At 41.8% G+C, this 20,376-nt stretch overlaps 2 protein-coding genes across 2 annotated transcripts in view; both read right to left on the bottom strand.

Annotated features, from left to right (window-relative positions):
* Positions 1-14: 14 nt before the first annotated feature.
* On the bottom strand, positions 15-10,871 carry tube1 (tubulin, epsilon 1). Its single transcript, XM_014205009.2, has 12 exons — positions 10,570-10,871; positions 10,217-10,290; positions 9,945-9,997; positions 9,739-9,799; positions 9,526-9,641; positions 9,106-9,227; positions 8,778-8,965; positions 8,484-8,656; positions 7,996-8,136; positions 6,429-6,569; positions 632-806; positions 15-371 (listed from the first exon to the last, which is right to left on the bottom strand). Exons 1-12 carry the CDS (start codon positions 10,592-10,594, stop codon positions 213-215), a joined length of 1,428 nt encoding a protein of 475 aa, XP_014060484.1. The 5' UTR covers positions 10,595-10,871; the 3' UTR covers positions 15-212.
* Positions 10,872-15,500: 4,629 nt separating this feature from the next.
* The window catches only part of LOC106607733 (laminin subunit alpha-4-like), a 30,251-nt gene continuing 25,375 nt past the window's right edge, over positions 15,501-20,376 (bottom strand). The window contains exons 35-40 of the mRNA XM_014205004.2: positions 18,601-18,756; positions 17,935-18,094; positions 17,143-17,273; positions 16,962-17,055; positions 16,708-16,827; positions 15,501-16,504 (exon numbers count right to left, since the gene is read on the bottom strand). Coding sequence (XP_014060479.2) covers positions 16,359-16,504; positions 16,708-16,827; positions 16,962-17,055; positions 17,143-17,273; positions 17,935-18,094; positions 18,601-18,756 — 807 coding nt within the window. The 3' untranslated portion in view covers positions 15,501-16,358. The remainder of the gene's footprint in view (positions 16,505-16,707; positions 16,828-16,961; positions 17,056-17,142; positions 17,274-17,934; positions 18,095-18,600; positions 18,757-20,376) is intronic.

Genomic DNA, 20,376 nt, shown 5'->3' with positions numbered 1-20,376 from the left:
CAATAACTCAGTCATTAATTGTAATTTTTAATGGATAAGGAATACCATTTAGACACAGGTAAGAAATCCTTTGTAACTTATAAAAATAAATAAACCAAGTTATTAAATTACAGTACTATTTTCTGCTAATAAAACACAAAAGTGCTTTGCACGCACACACAAACACGCTCCACCATGTGTAGTCTGCTAGTGCGAACACACACAGAGGACCTTCATGTGGCGATGTTGAGCCTGGCAGCGTCAGGCATAAGTCTGTCCTTGGTGGCATCCAGCTGACTGTACTCTTCTATCAGAGAGGAGAGGGAAGAGAGAGCCTCCATGAAGCAGCCCTGCTCCATCCCATCCACATGCAGGTAGTGATGCATGTGAGCCTGCCAAAACAATCCATCATGTCAGATTAGAATATACTCCACACTGATTGCGAGCAGAGGAGAAAAAAAAACTGATTGGGAAAATACAGGTGCCTACAACCCTGCTTAGAGAACATTAACTGCTGGTCTTTCCTTAGTATAACTCTGGTATTGTCCACTGTGAAATAGAAATGGGTCTTTTTGCTGTCTTTAACCCTCAATCTTCTGGACCGTTAACACTTATTCTGCAACAGAGTTGAAGATTGAAGATTAGGATGTACCTTCTTCCTGTAGAGCTTGGTGAAGCGGTCTCGGAGCTCCATGAAGGTGGGTTTGACACAGGTGTTGTTGGCCAGGGCTAGTAGTGAGTGGGAGTGACCCACAGGGGGCACAGAACACAGGCCTGTCTTCCATCCCTCCTGATTCCATGACACAAAAGGCAGCATGGGCTTCAGTCTGAGAGGAAGAAGGGAAAGAGAGTAAATGCTGCTTTTCTATGAAGACGGATAGGATCTGCTTTTCCTTCTCAATAGAGAATATTCATTAAAAGTGCATTTTAGGCTCTGGGAAAAAAAAAAAAAAAATAAAAAAAAAAAATCAGCCCACAGGGTGTTTTTTTTTTTTTTTTACTTAGTCACAAGAAACCCATTAAGACCAGGGTCTCATTATCAAAAGGTGCCCTGAACACAGCAATACAACAAAATTAATCACTCTAACAAAGACAAAACTACAAGTTACAACATTACAAACAACAATTTCTTCTTCTTAAAAAAAAATACAACTCTCATTCAACACATCTAATACTAGAGTCAAAAACTGCCATGGCAGCACCAGGGAATCAAGATGCAAAGAGTTCTGCAGGCGATTCCAAGAATGGGGACCATTAAAACGGAACGCGTATCTACCTAGAGCGGTACAGAGTCGGACTAGTGGAATCTCGAGTTAACCACCCCTATGAATGGGTTTGGTGTCTCACTTTTTTTCTCTCCCCTGTGAAGTAGGTTGCAAGCTTTTTCAGCAGAGCTTTGTAAACAAAAAGGAACTAATGAAGTGCTCTATGGGACTTTAGTGAGCACCAGCCAACCTTCTGATACGGGATGCAGTGATGAGTACTAAACCAGTCACCTGTGATAAAGCGAAGTGCTCTATGCTAGACTGCATCCAATGGTTTTAAAGTGGTGTCTGCTGCAATTTGATAAATGGCGTCACCATCGTCCAAAACTGTCAGGAAAGTTGATTTTTAAAACCTGCTTCCTGCTGTTTAGAGAGAGAAGATATATTAAAAAAGAAAAAAAAAGAAGCCCACTTTAAATCTTAGCTTTTTAACTAGCTCAACCATGTTTTTTTAACATGAGATCTTTAATAATCCAAAAACGGCCAGACATTTATTGGCGGGAACACACACACGATGAATCATCCGATGAGTAAATACTATATGTAGTCCATCAGACATTTTTTGCATGAATTAGAGAACATATTTAGATTTGCCCGCATTAAGTCAACAAGGGCTTTCTGTAATATACTGTAACAAAATCAGATTGCAGCTCTAACATAGCTTGGTCAACAGTTGGTGAAAATGGCGTACATAACCGTATCGTTTGCGTACAGATTCATATTACAGGAGATTACAGGTCGCAGACACTGAATCAACCTACATATCCAGGGTTGATTTTAAAAATGGTATCTTCATGCGCAGGCTAATTCAACAACCAAGGTGAATAATACTGTCGCTATCTAAAGCCACTAAACGTGCCACAAGGTCTCTGTGCTCCAGGAGATTTCCCCTCCTGATTTAGATGGTGGTCACACACAAGTATGTGCTCTCATAGAAGCTCCTGTTTCTGTTGCCCTTGACAACATGCCACGTGAAAAAAGGTCTCTGCAGGGAGAGGAGGAAAGAAGGTGGGAGCTGAATGGGCCAGTCATGAATCAGGGGCGTCTGTATTGGAGCACAAACACACGGCGGTGAATGGGAACACTATTTGAGAGTGAGCAGTTGGGAAGGTCATCTCTGGGTCTTATGAGTAGTTATGATGCTGGGTGAACTGGCAGCCCTTTTTATTCGAGGCGGGGGAGGGGAGGATAGTGCTCAAAGTCATTTCCCCCGTGGGGATCAATGAAGAATTGATCGTTCCATGTCATTTCAACAAGCCACAACACCCACTATCTCAGATTGTTCTAAAGTTTGGTCCAACTCAGATGTTGGGTACTACACTGAACTAAATATAAATGCAACATGTAAAGTGTTGGTCCCATGTTTCATGAGCTGAAATAAAAGATCCCAGAAATGTTCCATACGTACAAAAAGCTTATTTCTCTCAAATTAGTTTACATCCCTGTTAGGGAGCATTTTATCCTTTGTCAAGATAGTCCATCCACCTGGCAGGTGTGGCATATCAAGAAGCTGATTAAACAACATGAACATTACACAGGTAATGAACATGGGGACAATAAAAGGCCACTTTAAAATGTACAGTTTTATCACGCAACACTATGCCACAGATGTTACAAGTTGAGGGTGCGCGCAATTGGCATGCAGACTGCAGGAATGTCCATCAGAGCTGTATCCAGAGAATTGAATGAGCCGCCTCCAACGTCGTTTTAGAGAATTTGGCAGTAGGTCCAACAGGCCTCACAACCACACGTAACCACGCCAGCCCAGGAACTCCACATCTGACGATCCCGCAGGTGAAGAAGCCAGAGGGGGAGGGCTGGGTGCTGAGGAGTATTTCTGTCTGTAATAAAGCCTTTAAAAAAAAAAAAAAAAAAAAACCAATTCTGATTGTCTGAGCCTGGCTCCACAGTGGGTGGGCCTATGACCTCCCAGGCCCACCCATGGCTGCACCCCTGCCCAATCATGTGAAATCCATAGATTAGGGCCTAATACATTTATTTAAATTGACTGATTTCCTTATATGAACTGTAACTCAGCAATTTTGTTACATGTTGCGTTTCTATTTTTGTTCAGTATATACACAGTACCAGTATGAGGGCATTTTCTGTTAAACCTTACCAATGCTTGTGCACTAAAATATCCTTCTTTAAGCATAGGCATTGGGCTTGAGTTTGTTAAAGAAACTAACTCATAAGATAGAAAAGTAAGTTTTGCATTAATAGAGGCCTGTGTGTGAAGAACAACCCCATGATGTCTGGGTGCTCAGCCAAGACCTGACAAAAACTAACTGGTTCCCTCTTAGCTTAACTGGAGACAGAGTAAAAGGTTATATCCTGCACAGAAGGTGACAGAGCTGTTGTTCTGTTTGGAGCCTGTTTCTGGGCCAAAGATTCATGCTTTGTGTGTGTGACCAGTAGGACCATACATCATCTGGGACGACAGTCAAAGGCGCTTGCTTGCCCAACTTGGGGGAACCGTTGAGCTACTGTTAGAGGAAGTATGTCTGGAGTGACTTCCTGTCACTTTGGTACCCATTGTCCTCACTCAGTTGCGACAGACTGATACAACCTCTCCATTATCATCTGTACCCTGTAACCCAGTTGTCTCCACACACACACACACACACACACACACACACACCCCCTTGTTTTTTTAAAGAAAAGCAATTTTTTTGTCCATTAAAATAACATCAAATTGATCAGAAATACAGTGTAGACATTGTTAATGTTGTAAATGACTATTGTAGCTGGAAACGGCAGATTTTTTAATGGAATATTTACAACGGAGGACAGCGGCCTATTATCAGCAACCATCACTCCTGTGTTCCAATGGCACGTTGTGTTACCTAATCCAAGTTTATAATTTTAAAAGGCTAATTGATCATTAGAAAACCCTTTTTCAATTATGTTAGCACAGCTGAAAACTGAGCAAGAGGACAAGTACATTAGAGTGTCTAGTTTGAGAAACAGACGCCTCACAAGTCCTCAACTGGGAGCTTCATTAAATAGTACCCGCAAAACACCAGTCAACGCCAACAGTGAAGAGGCGACTCCGGGATGCTGGCCTTCTAGGCAGAGTTCCTCTGTCCAGTGTCTGTGTTCTTTTGCCCATCTTAATCTTTTATTTTTATTGGCCAGTCTGATATGGCTTTTTCTTTGCAACTCTGCCGAGAAGGCCAGTATCCCGGAGTCGCATCTTCACTGTTGACGTTGAGACTGGCGTTTTGCGTGTGCTATTTAATGAAGCTGCCAGTTGAGGACTTGTGAGGAGTCTGCTTCTCAAACTAGACACTAATGTACTTGTCTTCTTGCTCAGTTGTGCACCGGGGCCTCCCACTCTTTCTATTCTGTTTAGAGCCCGTTTGTGCTGTTTTGTGGAGAGTAGTACACAGCATTGTACGAGATCTTCAGTTCCTTGGCAACTTCTCGCATGGAATAGCCTTCATTTCTCAGAACAAGAATAGATTGACGAGTTTCAGAATAAATATCTTTGTTTCTGGCCATTTTGAGCCTGTAAATCAAACCCACAAATGCTGATGCTCCAAATACTCAACTAGTCTAAAGGCCAGTTTTATTGCTTCTTTAAAGCAGGACAACAGTTTTCAGCTGTGCTAACATAATTGCAAAAGCATTTTCTAATGATCAATTAGCCTTTTAAAAACGATAAACTTGGATTAGCTAACACAACGTGCTATTGGAACACAGGAGTGATCGTTGCTGATAATGGGCCTCTGTACACCTATGTAGATATTCCATTAAAAATCTGCTGTTTCCAGCTACAATAGTCATTTACAACATTAACAATGTCTACACTGTATTTCTGATCAATTTGATGTCATTTTAAAATGGAAAAAAATTAAAAATAAATAAAAAGGTGCTTTTCTTTCAAATACAAGGACATTTCTAAGTGACCCCAAACTTTTGAACGGTAGCGTACATACAAGGTCACGTGCTTTGCAGATGCTTGTATGAGATAGCTTGACTATATAAGGCTGCCGTACTCGTGCGGGGGCTCTCACTTCATTCACTTTGTGAATGGTGCGACCAGCCTCCTTATTGCAATATTGACTTTGCCTCTCCTCATTAGTTAAAGGTAGAATTTCCACCACACCAGTCAGAAGTTTTAGAACACCCACTCATTCAAGGGTTTTTCTTTATTTTTACTATTTTCTACACTGTACAATAATAGTAAAGACATCAAAACTATGAGATAACACATATGGAATCACGCAGTAACCAAAAAAGGACACCAATAAGAAGAGACTTGCTTGGGCCAAGAAACATAAGCAATAGACATTTGACCGGTGGAAATCTGTCCTTTGGTCTGAGGAGTCCAAATATGAAACTTTTCGTTCCAACCGCTGTGAGACGCAGAGAAGCTGAACGGATGATATCTGCATGTGTAGTTCCCACCGAGAAGCATGGAGGTGGTGCTTTGCTGGTGACACAGTCTGATTTATTTAGAATTCAAGGCACACTTAACCAGGATGGCTACCACAGCATTCTGCAGCGACGAGCAATCCCATCTGGTTTGCGCTTAGTGGGATTTGTTTTTCAACAGGACAATGACCCAAAACACACCTACAGGCTGTGTAAGGGCTATTGACTAAGGAGAGTGATGGAGTGCTGTATCAGATGACCTAGCCTCCACAATCACCCGACCTCAACCCAATTGAGATGGTCTGGGATGAGTTGGATGGCAGAATGAAGGAAAAGCAGCCAACAAGTGCTCAGCATATGTGGGAACTCCTTCAAGACCGTTGGAAAAGCATTCCTCATGAAGCTGGTTGAGAGAATGCCAAGAGTGTACAAAGCTGTCATCAAGGCAAAGGGTGGCAACTTTGAAGAATCTCAAATATATATTTGGATTTGTTTTAACACTTTTTAGGTTTCTACATGATTCCGTGTGTTATTTCATAGTTTTGATGTTTTCACCATTATTCTACAACATAGAAATAGTAAAAATAAAGAAAAACCCTGGAATGAGAAGGTGTGCACACTTTTGACTGGTACTGTATTTATTGAATATCATGTGAACCATATTTTTTTTATTTTTTTTAAAAGGGCCAATTTGCCAATTTAAAAGGGCCAATTTCTAAATACAGAAACAATTTCAGGAAAATCTGAGATGGTGCGTGTGCTTTTTGAGGTGGAACAATCCTAGTAGCTCTCTCTGGGTCTCACCTCTCTATGTTCCTGCGGAGGTCCGACACTTGCACGTTGCCACGGACCATGAGGGCACAGGCCAGGTACAGGCTGTGTTTGGGGTCAGCCCGGATCAGCTGGTGGTCTTTACTGAAGGCATCAGTGAACATCTGATCAAGCCTGAGGTAGAGAGGGTACACAGCTAAGGAACAACATTTATACAGAAGGGATACATGCCATTTACATTTTACTCATTCAGTAGATGCTATTATCCATGGTGCCTAACTAACAAAAAAAGTGCATTCAACTAAGAAATACCACACTAGCTCTTCTGCAGTACACTTAACATTATACAGGCCTGGACATGATCATTGGCACAATGTGCTGCTTATATATTTCCCACGTTCATCCTGAAGAGAGACACTGGAGTGAAAATGAATTCCTGTTCAGTCTTGTCCTGTACATTTTTTGCCCGTACTATCCCAATCGCACAACAGTTCTATTACCCCACAACTTTCCTGTCCCAATAGAAATCACCCCCGCTCAATTTAACGCACAGAAATTACAAATTGCTTATTCCGTTAGCTGCACTCTGCTGCATGAGTTTCCATAGCAACAGCCTCCTTTTGGGCTCACGAGACAAGAGCGGGGGCTGTTAGCTAGCTACTATTTTGTTGCCTGCCCAGCTGGGTACCAAAACATTTTCCCAACAAATATATTTTGATTTGTTTCACACTTTCTTGGTTACTACATGATTCCATATGTGTTATTTCATATTTTTGATGTCTTCACTATTATTCTACAATGTAGAAAATAGTACAAATAAATAAAAACCCTTGAATGAGTAGGTGTGTCCAAACTTTTGACTGGTACTGTATAAATAAATGGAATATATTATGTATAACATTGATATTTATTATGTGAACTGTTGGAATAATCGAAATAAAAATGAGTAGGCTATTCTAATTCTGTGGTTGGTGTTTGTCATGAAAGTGAATGAAAAAGACAGTGTAGTAGGAGTTGTGGAAAGTCAGTGCTTCCCAGGGGACCCGACCCTTTGAATAGAAATGTTATCAAGATTTTAGAATATGCTTCAACTATTCAGAACATGACGTTGTTCAAGCAACATGCTGGCACTACCACTGGCAAGCACCTGTATTAGAGCTAACATTTGCTAGCCAGATATTCCCTAGCTTCATATTACGTGCTAGCTCAATGCATTTAGCTAGCGATTAGCATTAGCAGCTAATGCAAAAAAATTATGGGGAGCTTGCTAAGACTAACTTACTAGCAGTTGGCAGAGATAAAGAAACTAATAGTATAATACAAAACATGTGGATTGATATGAAGAAGCAAAGTCGAAAGCAGCATCGTTCTTGTTTCTTGACTGCATGGGAATCCTGTCCCCTTGTCAACCTCTAATCCAGAGATTAAACCGAGACACCTGGATTTAGAACAAGTACCGTTTTATACAGCACAGATAACACAGAGCTTTGCCATTCACTAACTGTCAACAAAGGGCACTTGTACAGAGGGCGGTGGAGGAGCTCCAAACAAGTCCAAACAAAGCAGGAGTAAAATTAGCAATAGGGACAGCAGAGCAGACCTTCTGGTGGGGATGTTGACATCAGCCAGGGTGTAAAGAGGGGTGAGGCTGGGCACCAGGTAGTGCAGTCGAGGGAAGGGCACTAGGTTCATGGCTATCTCATTCAGGTCCATGTTGAGAGATCCCTCAAAACGAGCTGAACTGCAACAAAAGAAAAACAAACAGTTAATTGATATCACATTTCAGAATCAAGCAGACAGAGGCTATCGCCTAAAACAAACAAGTGGTCTTCTTTACTGACGTAAATAACCCCTTTAACATTTCAATGACTGCACTACACAATTACGTTGTTGGTGGTGAGATGGTTTTTTTTAAATTCTAATGCAGCACTTAAATAATTCTGAATTTTCTCTCATTTTTACAGTGGCAGTAAAATGCACTGGAGGAGACCAGACTCCAAACACCTGGGAGGCTTAATGAAGGGAGTCCGAAGGTCAATAAAAAGCCTAGTGCCACAGACAGCAGACAGTTTGTCTCCAGTAGTCTACCTGGTGATATTGAGCAGCAGGTTGGCTACAATGTTGTTCATGGCATCAAAAGGCTTCTCGGCTCCACTGACCCCTCCCTGGCCTGAGATGATGGCACTGTCCTTCTTGATCACAGAACCTGGCTTCCCACTGTGGGACATGTGCTTGATCTTGTTCACTATGTCTACCAGTGACTGGAAGAGGAATCATAAGAACGGATAAACGGAAGGGAATTGTTATTTACAACAGTCAGTAACAGATTGTAAAACATGGTCATGCATAATACGGAAATACCTTGCACGCACGCAAACACACCTGATTCTCCACAGGGAGGACACAGTCGGCATGCTCGGTGAGCTCCCGCATGGCCAAGACACTGTTGTAGGGGGAAGTGACGACATCGTCCTCTGCTGAGGGGTAGACTGAGGTGACGATACGACATACCTCGGGGAACTCCTCCTCCAGAAGTTTCAACACACAGGTGCCCAGGCCTGATCCAGTCCCTGTCCGTCACAGCATAGGACACGACACATCATGGTTATCCAAAACATTACGCTGAAAAAGCTTGAACGTCGTTCATGTAGTAATAATGTGTTTCAGTAGTTATGAGACCATGTATACATTTGTACACTCGAGTCCTCACCTCCACCCATAGAGTGAATGAGAAAGAAGCACTGTAGGCAGTCACAATGCTCTGCTGCCCTCCTCAGCTGGTCCACAATCTGTTCCCTGTAGGCTGAGCCATACGTCCAGTGGCCCACTGCCCTGGAGAGGAATAAAATAGTTGTTTTACAAATTCATATTATCAAACATAAAATGTACCTGCAATCGTACTGATGGAAATTACTACTGAGTGCCAGTCTGGTGCTATCATGCCAAGTCCTTGTCACTCATCGTTATGCCATAAGAAATGGAGTTGGCAAGAGCACCAACAGATCTGGGACCAGCCTGGGATATGACCATGTATAGACTATACAGGAAAAAAAATTCAGAGTTTCATAAAGCAATATTTTGAAGGCATGCGAGATGGCACCCCGCGAGGCAGGCAGGCACAGTCGCTAACCAGTTGTTGCCTGAGCCGGACACGTCCGTGATGAGCTGAGTGCTATCAAACAATTCTCTCAGCGGGCCCTGTAGAATCTTATTCACCACACCCTCCTCCATGTCCACCAGCACCGCCTGTAGTGAAGACATTAGTCTTGTCAGAGGGTGTGAAGCCGACACACAAACAAACACACACGTCAAAGTGAAACAATAACTCGTCACTGGAATTTACCCTGGCCTTCAGGGATTGGATCCTCCCACCAGTGATGTCACAAGATCCCCCGACGCTTCTCCTGGAAATACACACATAGCAGGGAACCACAGGGGTCATTTGAGAAGGCACTCCATTTGTTTGTCTGAATGAACATGCACATTTCACAGCCATGTGGTAGCTAGGGTTGAATGGATCACAGCAAGAGATTGGCAGGATGGAATTACCTTGAGTCAACATTCCGAAAGAAGCTGCTCAGCGCCTCATCGTAGATTCCTTTCTAAAATAAATAAATAGGAAGGCCATGTTAGAGATAATGCAGCTTAGGTAATGAATAGCCTATGCCATTGTCCAATGGAAACATACCAGTAGACTAACTTCCTGTACCATTACACACAACAAGTGATAAGACATGAGGCAAGTATATTTAGGCTACCACCCTGGACTTTTCCCACAAAATCAAATATTTAATAAATTTTCTTTAAAAAGTATTACTTACTTTATTGACATGGGAATGTTCCCGCAAAGCAAGATCCCAAAACCTGCAGCCCACCTGGTTACCACACTGCCCAACTGCAGAACACAGACCATGAAAGCGAAGGGGACAGTCTGTCATAGAACATTGTGAAACCAGCTGACCCATGTAAACATGAGCTAGCGCTTCCAGTTTCAAGTATGATGTAATAATATTCAAGTAATGATATTCCCATTGTTATTCCTCACTCATCACCCAACTTTCGCCAACATGGCGCTGCTTTATTTACGAGACCACGGTAAACAATGAGCTCAAAATAGATCATCTTTGTCACTGCTCAAAAATCGTAGAAGACAGACAGTATCAAACAAACTTACCTTGTACAACAACTGATTGTGTCATCACTGGAAATAATAGCAGTCGTCTACGACGTATTGCAACATTATCGTTTACAGAACTTCCTATCAACTTTCAGGGCAAATGTACACGAATGTAACAACACAGTTGTATAACCGCCGCACACGTTTGTCGCATGTTGATGCCGTATATTTGTCATGGAAACATAAACCGTGGACCAATGCAACTTGTTTCTTTCATCATATTTCCCCCTTCAGTTTGACATCGGCTTGCATCTGTATGGCCGAGATGCAATCGCGATGAATATTGACGCAATCGAAGAAGAACGCGATGAATCAGCACAGAGAAATGTTCCATCAACTTCCATCTTCCACTGTCATCATACACTAGATGGCAGTACACTGTGGTTGAAATTCATACCTCTCCCTCCTAGAATAATAAAACAGGTAAGATCTTATTTATAGCATTCAATATATTTCCCATACAGCAATAGTGGGGTTTTAGGTCCGCCTTCTGGATTCAAAGTTGAAAAATAAAACCATACTTGATAGTCAAAACCAACTTCGCACAACTAAAATAGTACATCGACAAAACTAAAACAAACTCACACTTCTTCCGTCCTCAAAGTTCCATATTTCCCCACTCCGTCTCTTGGGCTTGAGAGGGTAGTACGGCTCGTGACAGCCTTTCATGTAACTCATTCGTAGGGAAGTTCTCCAATCCCAGAAACTGCTCCACAATGATGTCCGTTTTTCTGAACTTTTTCTCAATTTCGGCAGTGCCGTTGATCACTATAGCCACAAAGACTACAAAGCCCACCTTCTTAACATGTAGAATATCTGGGTGCTGCTGATTAGAGGCAACCCCTTCCGCCTGCAGTGAAGGCCTACCCACCACCATGGGCACTTCAGGACCATTCAGTGGTGGAAAAAGTACCCAGTTGAGTCTTACTTGAGTAAAAGTAAAGATACGTTAATAGAAAATGACTCAAGTGAAAGTCAGCCAGTAAAATACTACTTGAGTAAAAGTATTTGGTTTTAAATATACAGTTGAAGTCGGAAGTTTACGTACACTTAGGTTGGAGTCATTAAAACTGGTTTTTCAACCACTCCACAAATTTCTTGTTAACAAACTATAATTTTGGCAAGTCGGTTAGGACATCTACTTAGTGCATGACACAAGTAATTTTTCCAACAATTGTTTACAGACAGATTATTTCACTTGTAATTCACCATATCACAATTCCAGTGGGTCAGAAGTTTACATACAATAAGTTGACTGTGCCTTTAAACAGATTGGAAAATTCCAGAAAATTATGTCATGGCTTTAGAAGCTTCTGATAGGCTAATTGACATCATTTGAGTCAATTGGAGGTACCTGTGGATGTATTTCAAGGCCTACCTTCAAGCTCACTGCCTCTTTGCTTGACATCATGGGAAAATCAAAAGAAATCAGCCAAGAGCTCAGAAAAAAAAATTGTAGACCTCCACAAGTCGGGATCATCCTTGGGAGCAATTTCCAAACGCCTGAAGGTACCACGTTCATCTGTACAAACAATAGTACGCAAGTATAAACACCATGGGACCACGCAGCCGTCATACCGCTCAGGAAGGAGACGCCTTCTGTCTCCTAGAGATGAACGTACTTTGGTGCGAAAAGTGCAAATCAATCCCAGAACAACAGCAAAGGACCTTGTGAAGATGCTGGAGGAAACAGGTACAAAAGTATCCATATCCACAGTAAAACGAGTCCTGTATCGACATAACCTGAAAGGTCACTCAGCAAGGAAGAAGCCACTGCTCCTAAACCGCCATAAAAAAGCCAGACTACGGTTTGCAACTGCACATGAGGACAAAGATCGTACTTTTTGGAGAAATGTCCTCTGGTCTGATGAAACAAAAATAGAACTGTCTGGCCATAATGACCATCGTTATGTTTGGAGGAAAAAGGGGGAAGCTTGCAAGCCGAAGAACACCATCCCAACCGTGAAGCATGGGGGTGGCAGCATCATGTTGTGGGGTTGCTTTGCTGCTGGAGGGACTGGTGCACTTCACCAAATAGATGGCCGCATGAGGGAGGAAAATTATGTGGATAAATTGAAGCAACATCTCAAGACTTCAGTCAGGAAGTTAAAGCTTGGTAGCAAATGGGCCTTCCAAATGGACAATGATTAAAGCATACTTCTGAAGTTGTGACAAAATGGCTTAAGGACAACGAAGTCAAGGTATTGGAGTGGCCATCACTAAGTCCTAACCTCAATCCCATAGAAAATTTGTGGGCAGAACTGAAAAAACGTGTGTAAGCAAGGAGGCCTACAATCCTGACTCAGTTACACCAGCTCTGTCAGGAGGAATGGACCAAAATTCACCCAACTTATTGTGAGAAACTTTTGGAAGGCTACCAGAAACGTTTGACCCAAGTTAAACAATTTAAAGGCAATGCTACCAAATACTAATTGAGTATACGTAAACTTCTGACCCACTAGGAATATGATGAAAGAAATTAAAGTGGAAATAAATGATTCTCTCTACTATTATTCTGACATTTCACATTCTTAAAATAAAGTGGTGATCCTAACTGACCTAACAGGGATTTTTTACTAGGATTAAATGTCAGGAATTGTGAAAAACTGAGTTTAAATGTATTTGGCTAAGGTCTATGTAAACTTTCAACTTCAACTGTACTTAAGTATCAAATGTAATTGCTACAATATACTTAAGTATCAAAAGTATAAACCATTTCAAATTCCTTATATTAACCAAACCAGACGGCACTATTTTCTTGTTTTCAAAATTTACGGATAGCCAGGGGCACACTCCAACACTCAGAAATAATTTACAAATTAATTATTTGTGTTTGTGAGTCTGCAAGATCAGAGGCAATAGGGATAACCAGGGATGTTTTCTTGATAAGCGTGTGAATTTGACAATTTTCCTTTCCTGCTATCCATGCAAAATGAAGTTAGCTAGCTAAATTGAAACTGCTGGGGGAAAGGTACCTAGCTGACTCTCACCATAATCACTGCAGTGTAGCTAATGTTAGCTAGGTTTCTAGAAAATAAAACTATAGCTATATTTTAAAGACTTGTTGCTGACTTTTGAACCCTTTTTGTCAAAGTACTTAATTCCACTGCCTGTTTATTTATTAATTGGTGACTGGAAAAGTTGCAAAGAAATATGTCCATCCAAATTTCACTGCAAATAGACTAATAGGCTGTATTGGTTGGGTATCATTTGGCTGATGTGGACATTTACATAACAGGCTGACCACACCGCTGGCATCGCGTGCGCGAGCATTGCAAAATAAATTTAGAAATCTATGTTATTCAATTATTGCATCCAAACTGCTCGCGTGCGCCAACGAGCGTCTGCGTTGCCAAGGGCTAAAATAGAAATCATATTTCTGACGCAGATTATATTTCTGACGCAGATCGCGCTGCAAGTCCTGCCTCTCCTATCTCCTCATTGGTTTATAGAAGCAGGTACCCACGTGCCATCTCCTCATTGGTTATACCCACATGGGTGACTGAAAGACGAACGAGGTCAGTGGCGGTAATGCACCTAATTTATGAAATTTGCCAATCGCAATATAAAGTCAAGAGAAGAAAAAGCCTGGAAGGAAGAGAGATGACTAGAAACAATTCAGTTGACCGTTTTATGTGTGGATTAATTGGTAGAGTAGAGGACCTTGTGCATTTCAGGTAAAATAACAACTCAATGTTTATCTCAGGACAAATTAGCTAGCAACAGCAAGCAAGCTAAATAGGACAAATTAGCTAGCAAGTGCAAGCTAACTAGCTAAATTGCCATAAATGTTTAATGCTTTTTGACCTGTCCCCAAATTAATATAATTGGTTCAAAGTTTGTTTTGATATTTTAACCTGCTTGTCGTAATCGAGTTTGGTGTGGGGGGACAAAATACATTTATGTACAATGGCGCACGCGCTCAGCCGGTTTAGGTTCCGTGTGACTGTTTAGTTAGCGAAGTTACCGACTTATAGGCATATTGTTATTCATGTTTTTGTTATTGCATTTTAGGTGGAGAGGGAGTAAGATCGCATGAAAGCAGCATGCTGCCACAACCACTGAATACTGGGGCCTGCCTTGGAGTATTGTTGTATTCATTTCCACCACGTGCCTAGAAATCATATGACGAACCTGCATAGACTAACAAAGGAAAATTGTGTATAGGTTTTTGTTCCAGTACTTCACTAACACATCATTCAACTAATTGTGGTCTAAATTGAACAAAAACTTGCACAGTTTAGTCCCCTGGGACAGAAATCACCCAAGTCTGTATTATTGAAGGAGCTTCCAAAGTTACAAGCTTCAATTCTGCATGTGTGGAACTATTTCTATCATGATTGTACTTGCAAATCTCATCCTACAAATTGACAAAACTTCCTTCAACGTGACAACAGTGACAGAACTCTGAGCGAGCACAGATTCAAAATATTCATAGTCGGAAATGGACTTGCAATAATTTTGAAAATAAATGATGCTTTCAAATCTTATTGAATGTATTCAAATGTAGAGTTAAAAGTTTTCAGACCGTTATTAAACCTTTCACACGTCCTGATACAAGCTTGCAAAAATTAAAATACAAATTCACATAGTTCTGTCATGATTTATAATCCCATATAACAAACTCTTTCTCATCCTCAGAAGTACACTAAATAAAAACAGTCCTCTTCTCATAATCCTCTCAGCATTTACTTTACCCATCACTCTTTCCACCAGGTTAGATATCTCAAATGGATTCCTCATGTTTGGCAACTCAATATGCCCCTTCTCAATCTCCCACGTTTCCCATTCTTTTGGACCATAGTCCAATCTTCCTCGCTTTCACCGCCATTAGTTCCAAGATCTACACCTAATCCTGCCATCTTTTTCTCCTTTCCGGCCTCTCTCTTTCTGTGTGTGTAAGGGGAATAAACCAATAACAGCAAGGATTTTAGAATATACATTTTATTCATCAGAAAGTAAGTAGAAAAACTACACTGTGACAAAGCAATGAAGACAATTTTGTTACGTACAGATGTGGCACTATTGAGATGTAGGGATAGGGTGGTGGAAGCATTGTCTGGAACTAGACTTGGCTGCACTCCTACAGTACATCACAGCTCTCTGACAAAAATATAAACTATGCTTTAGGGTTCTATCAACCAAACCAATCCCTTTGGAGTGGGAGTCTGGATTTATGAGTTCTGTCAATGTAGATTAAAGGCCCAATGCAGCCTTTTATATATATAGGGGAGTGGAAGAGTGGAAAACTAGAAACGAAAATCCCGCCCATGCAAACCTGCTGATTAGAAGGTCTTTTGTAGATTGTATTTTCAACCAGCTACTATCAGGAAATAACACTGATAAAAAATGTTCTTACACTTTTACAGTGTTAGTTTCATCAGCTGTTGTACAATATTATATAAAACAATGCATTTTGACTGTACTGGGCCTTTAAGAAAATGAAGATACCTTCTCATAGGGTGATACATTTACAAGCCTTCTTAAGTTGGCTATAATATGAGCAGTGGTCCTTAATCACATCATGTTGCAGTCCAACTCTTTTGGGGGGATATTTTCTCATGTGAAACTAATTCATATGGGAGGGTTGGTTACGTTGCCGTGTCATTTTCTTTTCCAAATTAAAACAAACATTGTTCTAGTTAACATCAAACAAGAATAGACAATTTAAAACACAATGAAAATGGCTTTTCATGCTTTATTGACAGTGCGGAAACTTGTTAGGAAGCAGAATTTGGTCAGTCGTGTTGCTGGAGAGCTGGGCTGTATTCGTTATGACAGGGCCTTTAGGCAGCTGGACAGGAGCCCACACTGACGGACCCGCTGACCAGGGCAGCTTTGCTGAAGGCCACTTGGCTCTCGTTCACCGTCAGGTTCCTCATACAGCCTGTGTAGGCCCTCCTAGTGGCAATGCCCTCTGAGAGAAGAGATTCTAGGAAGATATATAATAAACAACATTATAAACACATTTCCTTTTATTTTGCAAACTCAAGGTTGATAGTGCTGCCTCACCCTGTAACCTAAGTACTCACAGTTTGGATGTGTTTTGTTAGTTGGAATGTCAGATATTGTGTCTAGCAAAAACTATTTTGTGTGAAGTTCAGTCGTCTTGAAATGCATGGTTTTGCCACTGACCTGGAGCTCCACCAATGAACACAGGGGCCCTGGCACTCTGGGTACTGGGGTGGAGAGGTCCCACCACATGGTTGACATCTGAGTCCACATCCAGCTGGATTACATTGGCATCTCGGATCACTGAACCAGAGGCAGAAAGGACAACAGAACACATTGTCAGCCACTGCACATAACATGGGCCAATCATTGCAAATGAACCGTGGTCCCATACTGTTTAAATCAGGGGCAGTCAATGCAATAAAGAGATCTCTTACCTGTGATCCTGTGCCAGCTCCCATCACACAGACCCAGTCTGGGAGTGACCTGAGTGAAGAACTCACGGACCCCATTGTTCACCAGCACCACCACCTGTGAGCATAGAACAATACTCGCATTGAAGATCTACTAATAGCAAATTATCAAATTACGACTGATTGCTTTGTATTAGTCGCTTACCGCTCCTTGATGAATATACATGGTTAAGTACTCCTCTGCTGCTGTGTAGACATGCAGTAGTACCCCTGACGCCACACGAGGGCGCACCTCTACCACCAGCTCAAACTTCCGCCCCAGGTTGAACGTGTCATCTGAAGGAGACGGACAGAGTAATTCAAGTAAAGACTGCTCTACCAGCCCCTCCGTCCGTTTGGAACCTCATCTTTAACGCCTGTAACCTGGAATGTTTTACTGCACTTCGGCCCAATGGGGCGTGTGCACATGTGAAACTTAGCCAGCCACAGTAGGGTGTGAAATTGCTCTGCGCTCGTTCAAACAGCTGCAGCTTGGCTTCCAAGACCTTGGAGCCTGCAGCTCTCCTCCGCGCCCTCAACTTTCCCACCAGGCCAAATTTTCACCACAGCTGCACGTGGGATATCAAATTCCGATATCCTGACTAGAGCCTCTCTGCTTCCCCGTCTCTGTGGTGATTGGTGAGCGGCCCAGGGGTTTTGTCTGCTTTCCAGAGAAAATCTAACGTGGCGTGTGATATAACTGACACATTGTTTCCAAACAGCTCCAGGCCCTGCCAAAGTCAACCGTGTACAATGATAGGATGGAGTATGTCCTGAAGATTGCAGGAAAATCAATGTTTCACAAGCTTTTTCTTTGGTATCATACTTCAAATTAATCTGGTAGGGTTCAGCCACAGTATAACGCCAGAAGGGCCTTGAGGATAATCATATGCCATTACTTTCTTAATTCCTAGCAAAATGGAGAGGCTTGGCAAAGTGTGTTTTGTTTGTGTCTTACCCAAGACGACATATCCTCCCTCTTCAGAGAAGTATGTCCCCGGCTCAGAGAGTCCCTCGAAGCACGGCGTCACCCCGAAGGTCTGGGACACGGAGGACAGCCATTGGCCATTCAGCTGGAAGTTCTTCACACAGCCAGTGAAGCTGTACGCAGAGTTTCTCTATTGGAGACAAATACAGCACAGGAAAGTGTAAATGGGTGGTAGTACAGATATCTGTACGTAATATGTTCCACTAACAGGCCCCAGAGAGGGGTCACGTTGATGGTTTATTGTTTTCTGTGGGAAACGTATTGTCTGAGCACAGCAGTCTGAAGTGAAAATACTTGGATGGCTCCCAGTGTGAACATATAATGCCAGAAAAGACTAGAGGACTGTAAATCATTCCAGACATCTCTTATAATGTTCTTTATCGAAAGGTCAGGATCTTGACTTTTTTGTTCTTATACATTCTTGGCCAGGGTTTTCATATGTTTCCAGGTTTCCACTGTAAAAACATTCTGCTCCATTTTTCTTCAGTAGGCTATAAGGTCCTGCTCTGTGTCCCAAATTCCACCTCATTCCCTATATAGTGCACAACTTTTTGACCCGGGTGAAAAGTAGTACACTACATAGGGAATAGGGTACCATTTGGGATGCAGACCTGGGCACTAAGGGGTGTATCATACCAGTATGTTCTGCTGGGCCCTCCCTGGTGGCACCCCTCCCACATAGAGGGTACTGCTGATGTGCCAGGAGACGTTGGAGCCCTGAGCTCTATCCTCCAGCAGTGTCAGCCCATCAATAATTAATCGGCCCAGATTCCCATCACGAATAAAAATAACCTGCAGGAGGAGAGACAAGACAGGGATGTTACACTGTAGGTTAGAACTATGTCACTGCTGAAAACAAGTGGCTTATCCCATAGAACAATCTATTTATGTGTGACAGATGTCAGAGGTAAAAGTTATGTATTTTATGATATGGTTAATAAGTACACTACCGGTCAAAAGTTTTAGAACACCTACTCATTCAAGGGTTTTTCTTTATTTTTACTATTTTATACATTGTAGAAAAATAGTGAAGACATCAAAACTATGAAATAACACATGGAATCATGTAGTAACCAAAAAAGTGTTAAACAAATGAAAAAATATTTTATATTTGAGATTCTTCAAATAGCCACCCTTTGTCTTGATGACAGCTTGGCATTCTCTCAACCAGCTTCACTTGGAATGTTTTTCCAACAGTCTTGAAGGAGTTCCCACATATGCTGAGCACTTGCTGGCTGCTTTTCCTTCACTCTGCGATCCGACTCATCCCAAACCATCTCAATTTGGTTGAGGTCGGGAGACTGTGGGGGCCAGGTCATCTGATGCAGCACTCCATCACTCTCCTTCTTGGTAAAATATCCTTTACACAGCCTGGAGGTGTGTTGGGTCATTGTCCTGTTGAAAAATAAATGATAGTACCACAAAGCCCAAACCAGATGGGGTGGCGTATCGCTGCAGAATGCTGTGGTTGCCATGCTGGTTAAGTGTGCCTTGAATTCTAAATAAATCACAGACAGTGTCACCAGCAAACCACCCCCACACCATGACACCTCCTCCTCCATGCTTTACGGTGGAAAATACACATGCGGAGATCCTCCGTTCACCCACACTGCATCTCACAAAGACATGGCGGTTGGAACCAGTTTAGACTCCAAACCAAAAGACTGGTGGAAATTTGTCCAATGTCCATTGCTCATGTTTCTTGGCCCAAGAAAGTGTCTTCTTCTTATTGGTGTCCTTTAGTAGTGGTTTCTTTGCAGCAATTCGACCATGAAGGCCTGATTCACACAGTTGCCTCTGAACAGTTGTGTTGAGATGTGTCTGTTACTTGAACTCTGTGAATCATTTATTTGGGCTGCAATTTCTGAGGCTGGTAACTCTAATGAACTTATTCTCTGCAGTCTTCCATTCCTGTGGCGGTCCTCATGAGAGCCAGTTTCATCATAGCGCTTGATGGTTTTTGAGGCTGCACAAAGTTCTTGAAATGTTCCATATTGATTGACCTTCATGTCTTAAAGTAATGATGGACTGTCGTTTCTCTTTTGCTTATTTGAGCTGTTCTTGCCATAATATGGACTTGGTATTTTACCAAATAGGGCTATCTTCTGTATACCCCTTTACCTTTTCACAACACAACTGATTGGCTCAAACACATTAAGAAGGAAAGAAATTCCACAAGTGAACTTTTAAGAAGGCACACCTGTTAATTGAAATGGATTCCAGGTGACTACCTCATGAAGCAGGTTGAGAGAATGCCAAGAGTGTGCAAAGCTGTCATCAAGGCAAAGTGTGGCTATTTGAAGAATCTAAATATAAAATATATTTTGATTTGTTTAACAATTTTTTGGTTACTACATGATTCCATATGTGTTATTTCATAGTTTTGATGTCTTCACTATTATTCACTAAAAT

This window comes from Salmo salar, chromosome ssa06 (assembly GCF_905237065.1).
Source record: "Salmo salar chromosome ssa06, Ssal_v3.1, whole genome shotgun sequence".
Classification (NCBI taxonomy): domain Eukaryota; kingdom Metazoa; phylum Chordata; class Actinopteri; order Salmoniformes; family Salmonidae; genus Salmo; species Salmo salar.
This window is presented reverse-complemented; position numbering and strand designations above follow the sequence as displayed.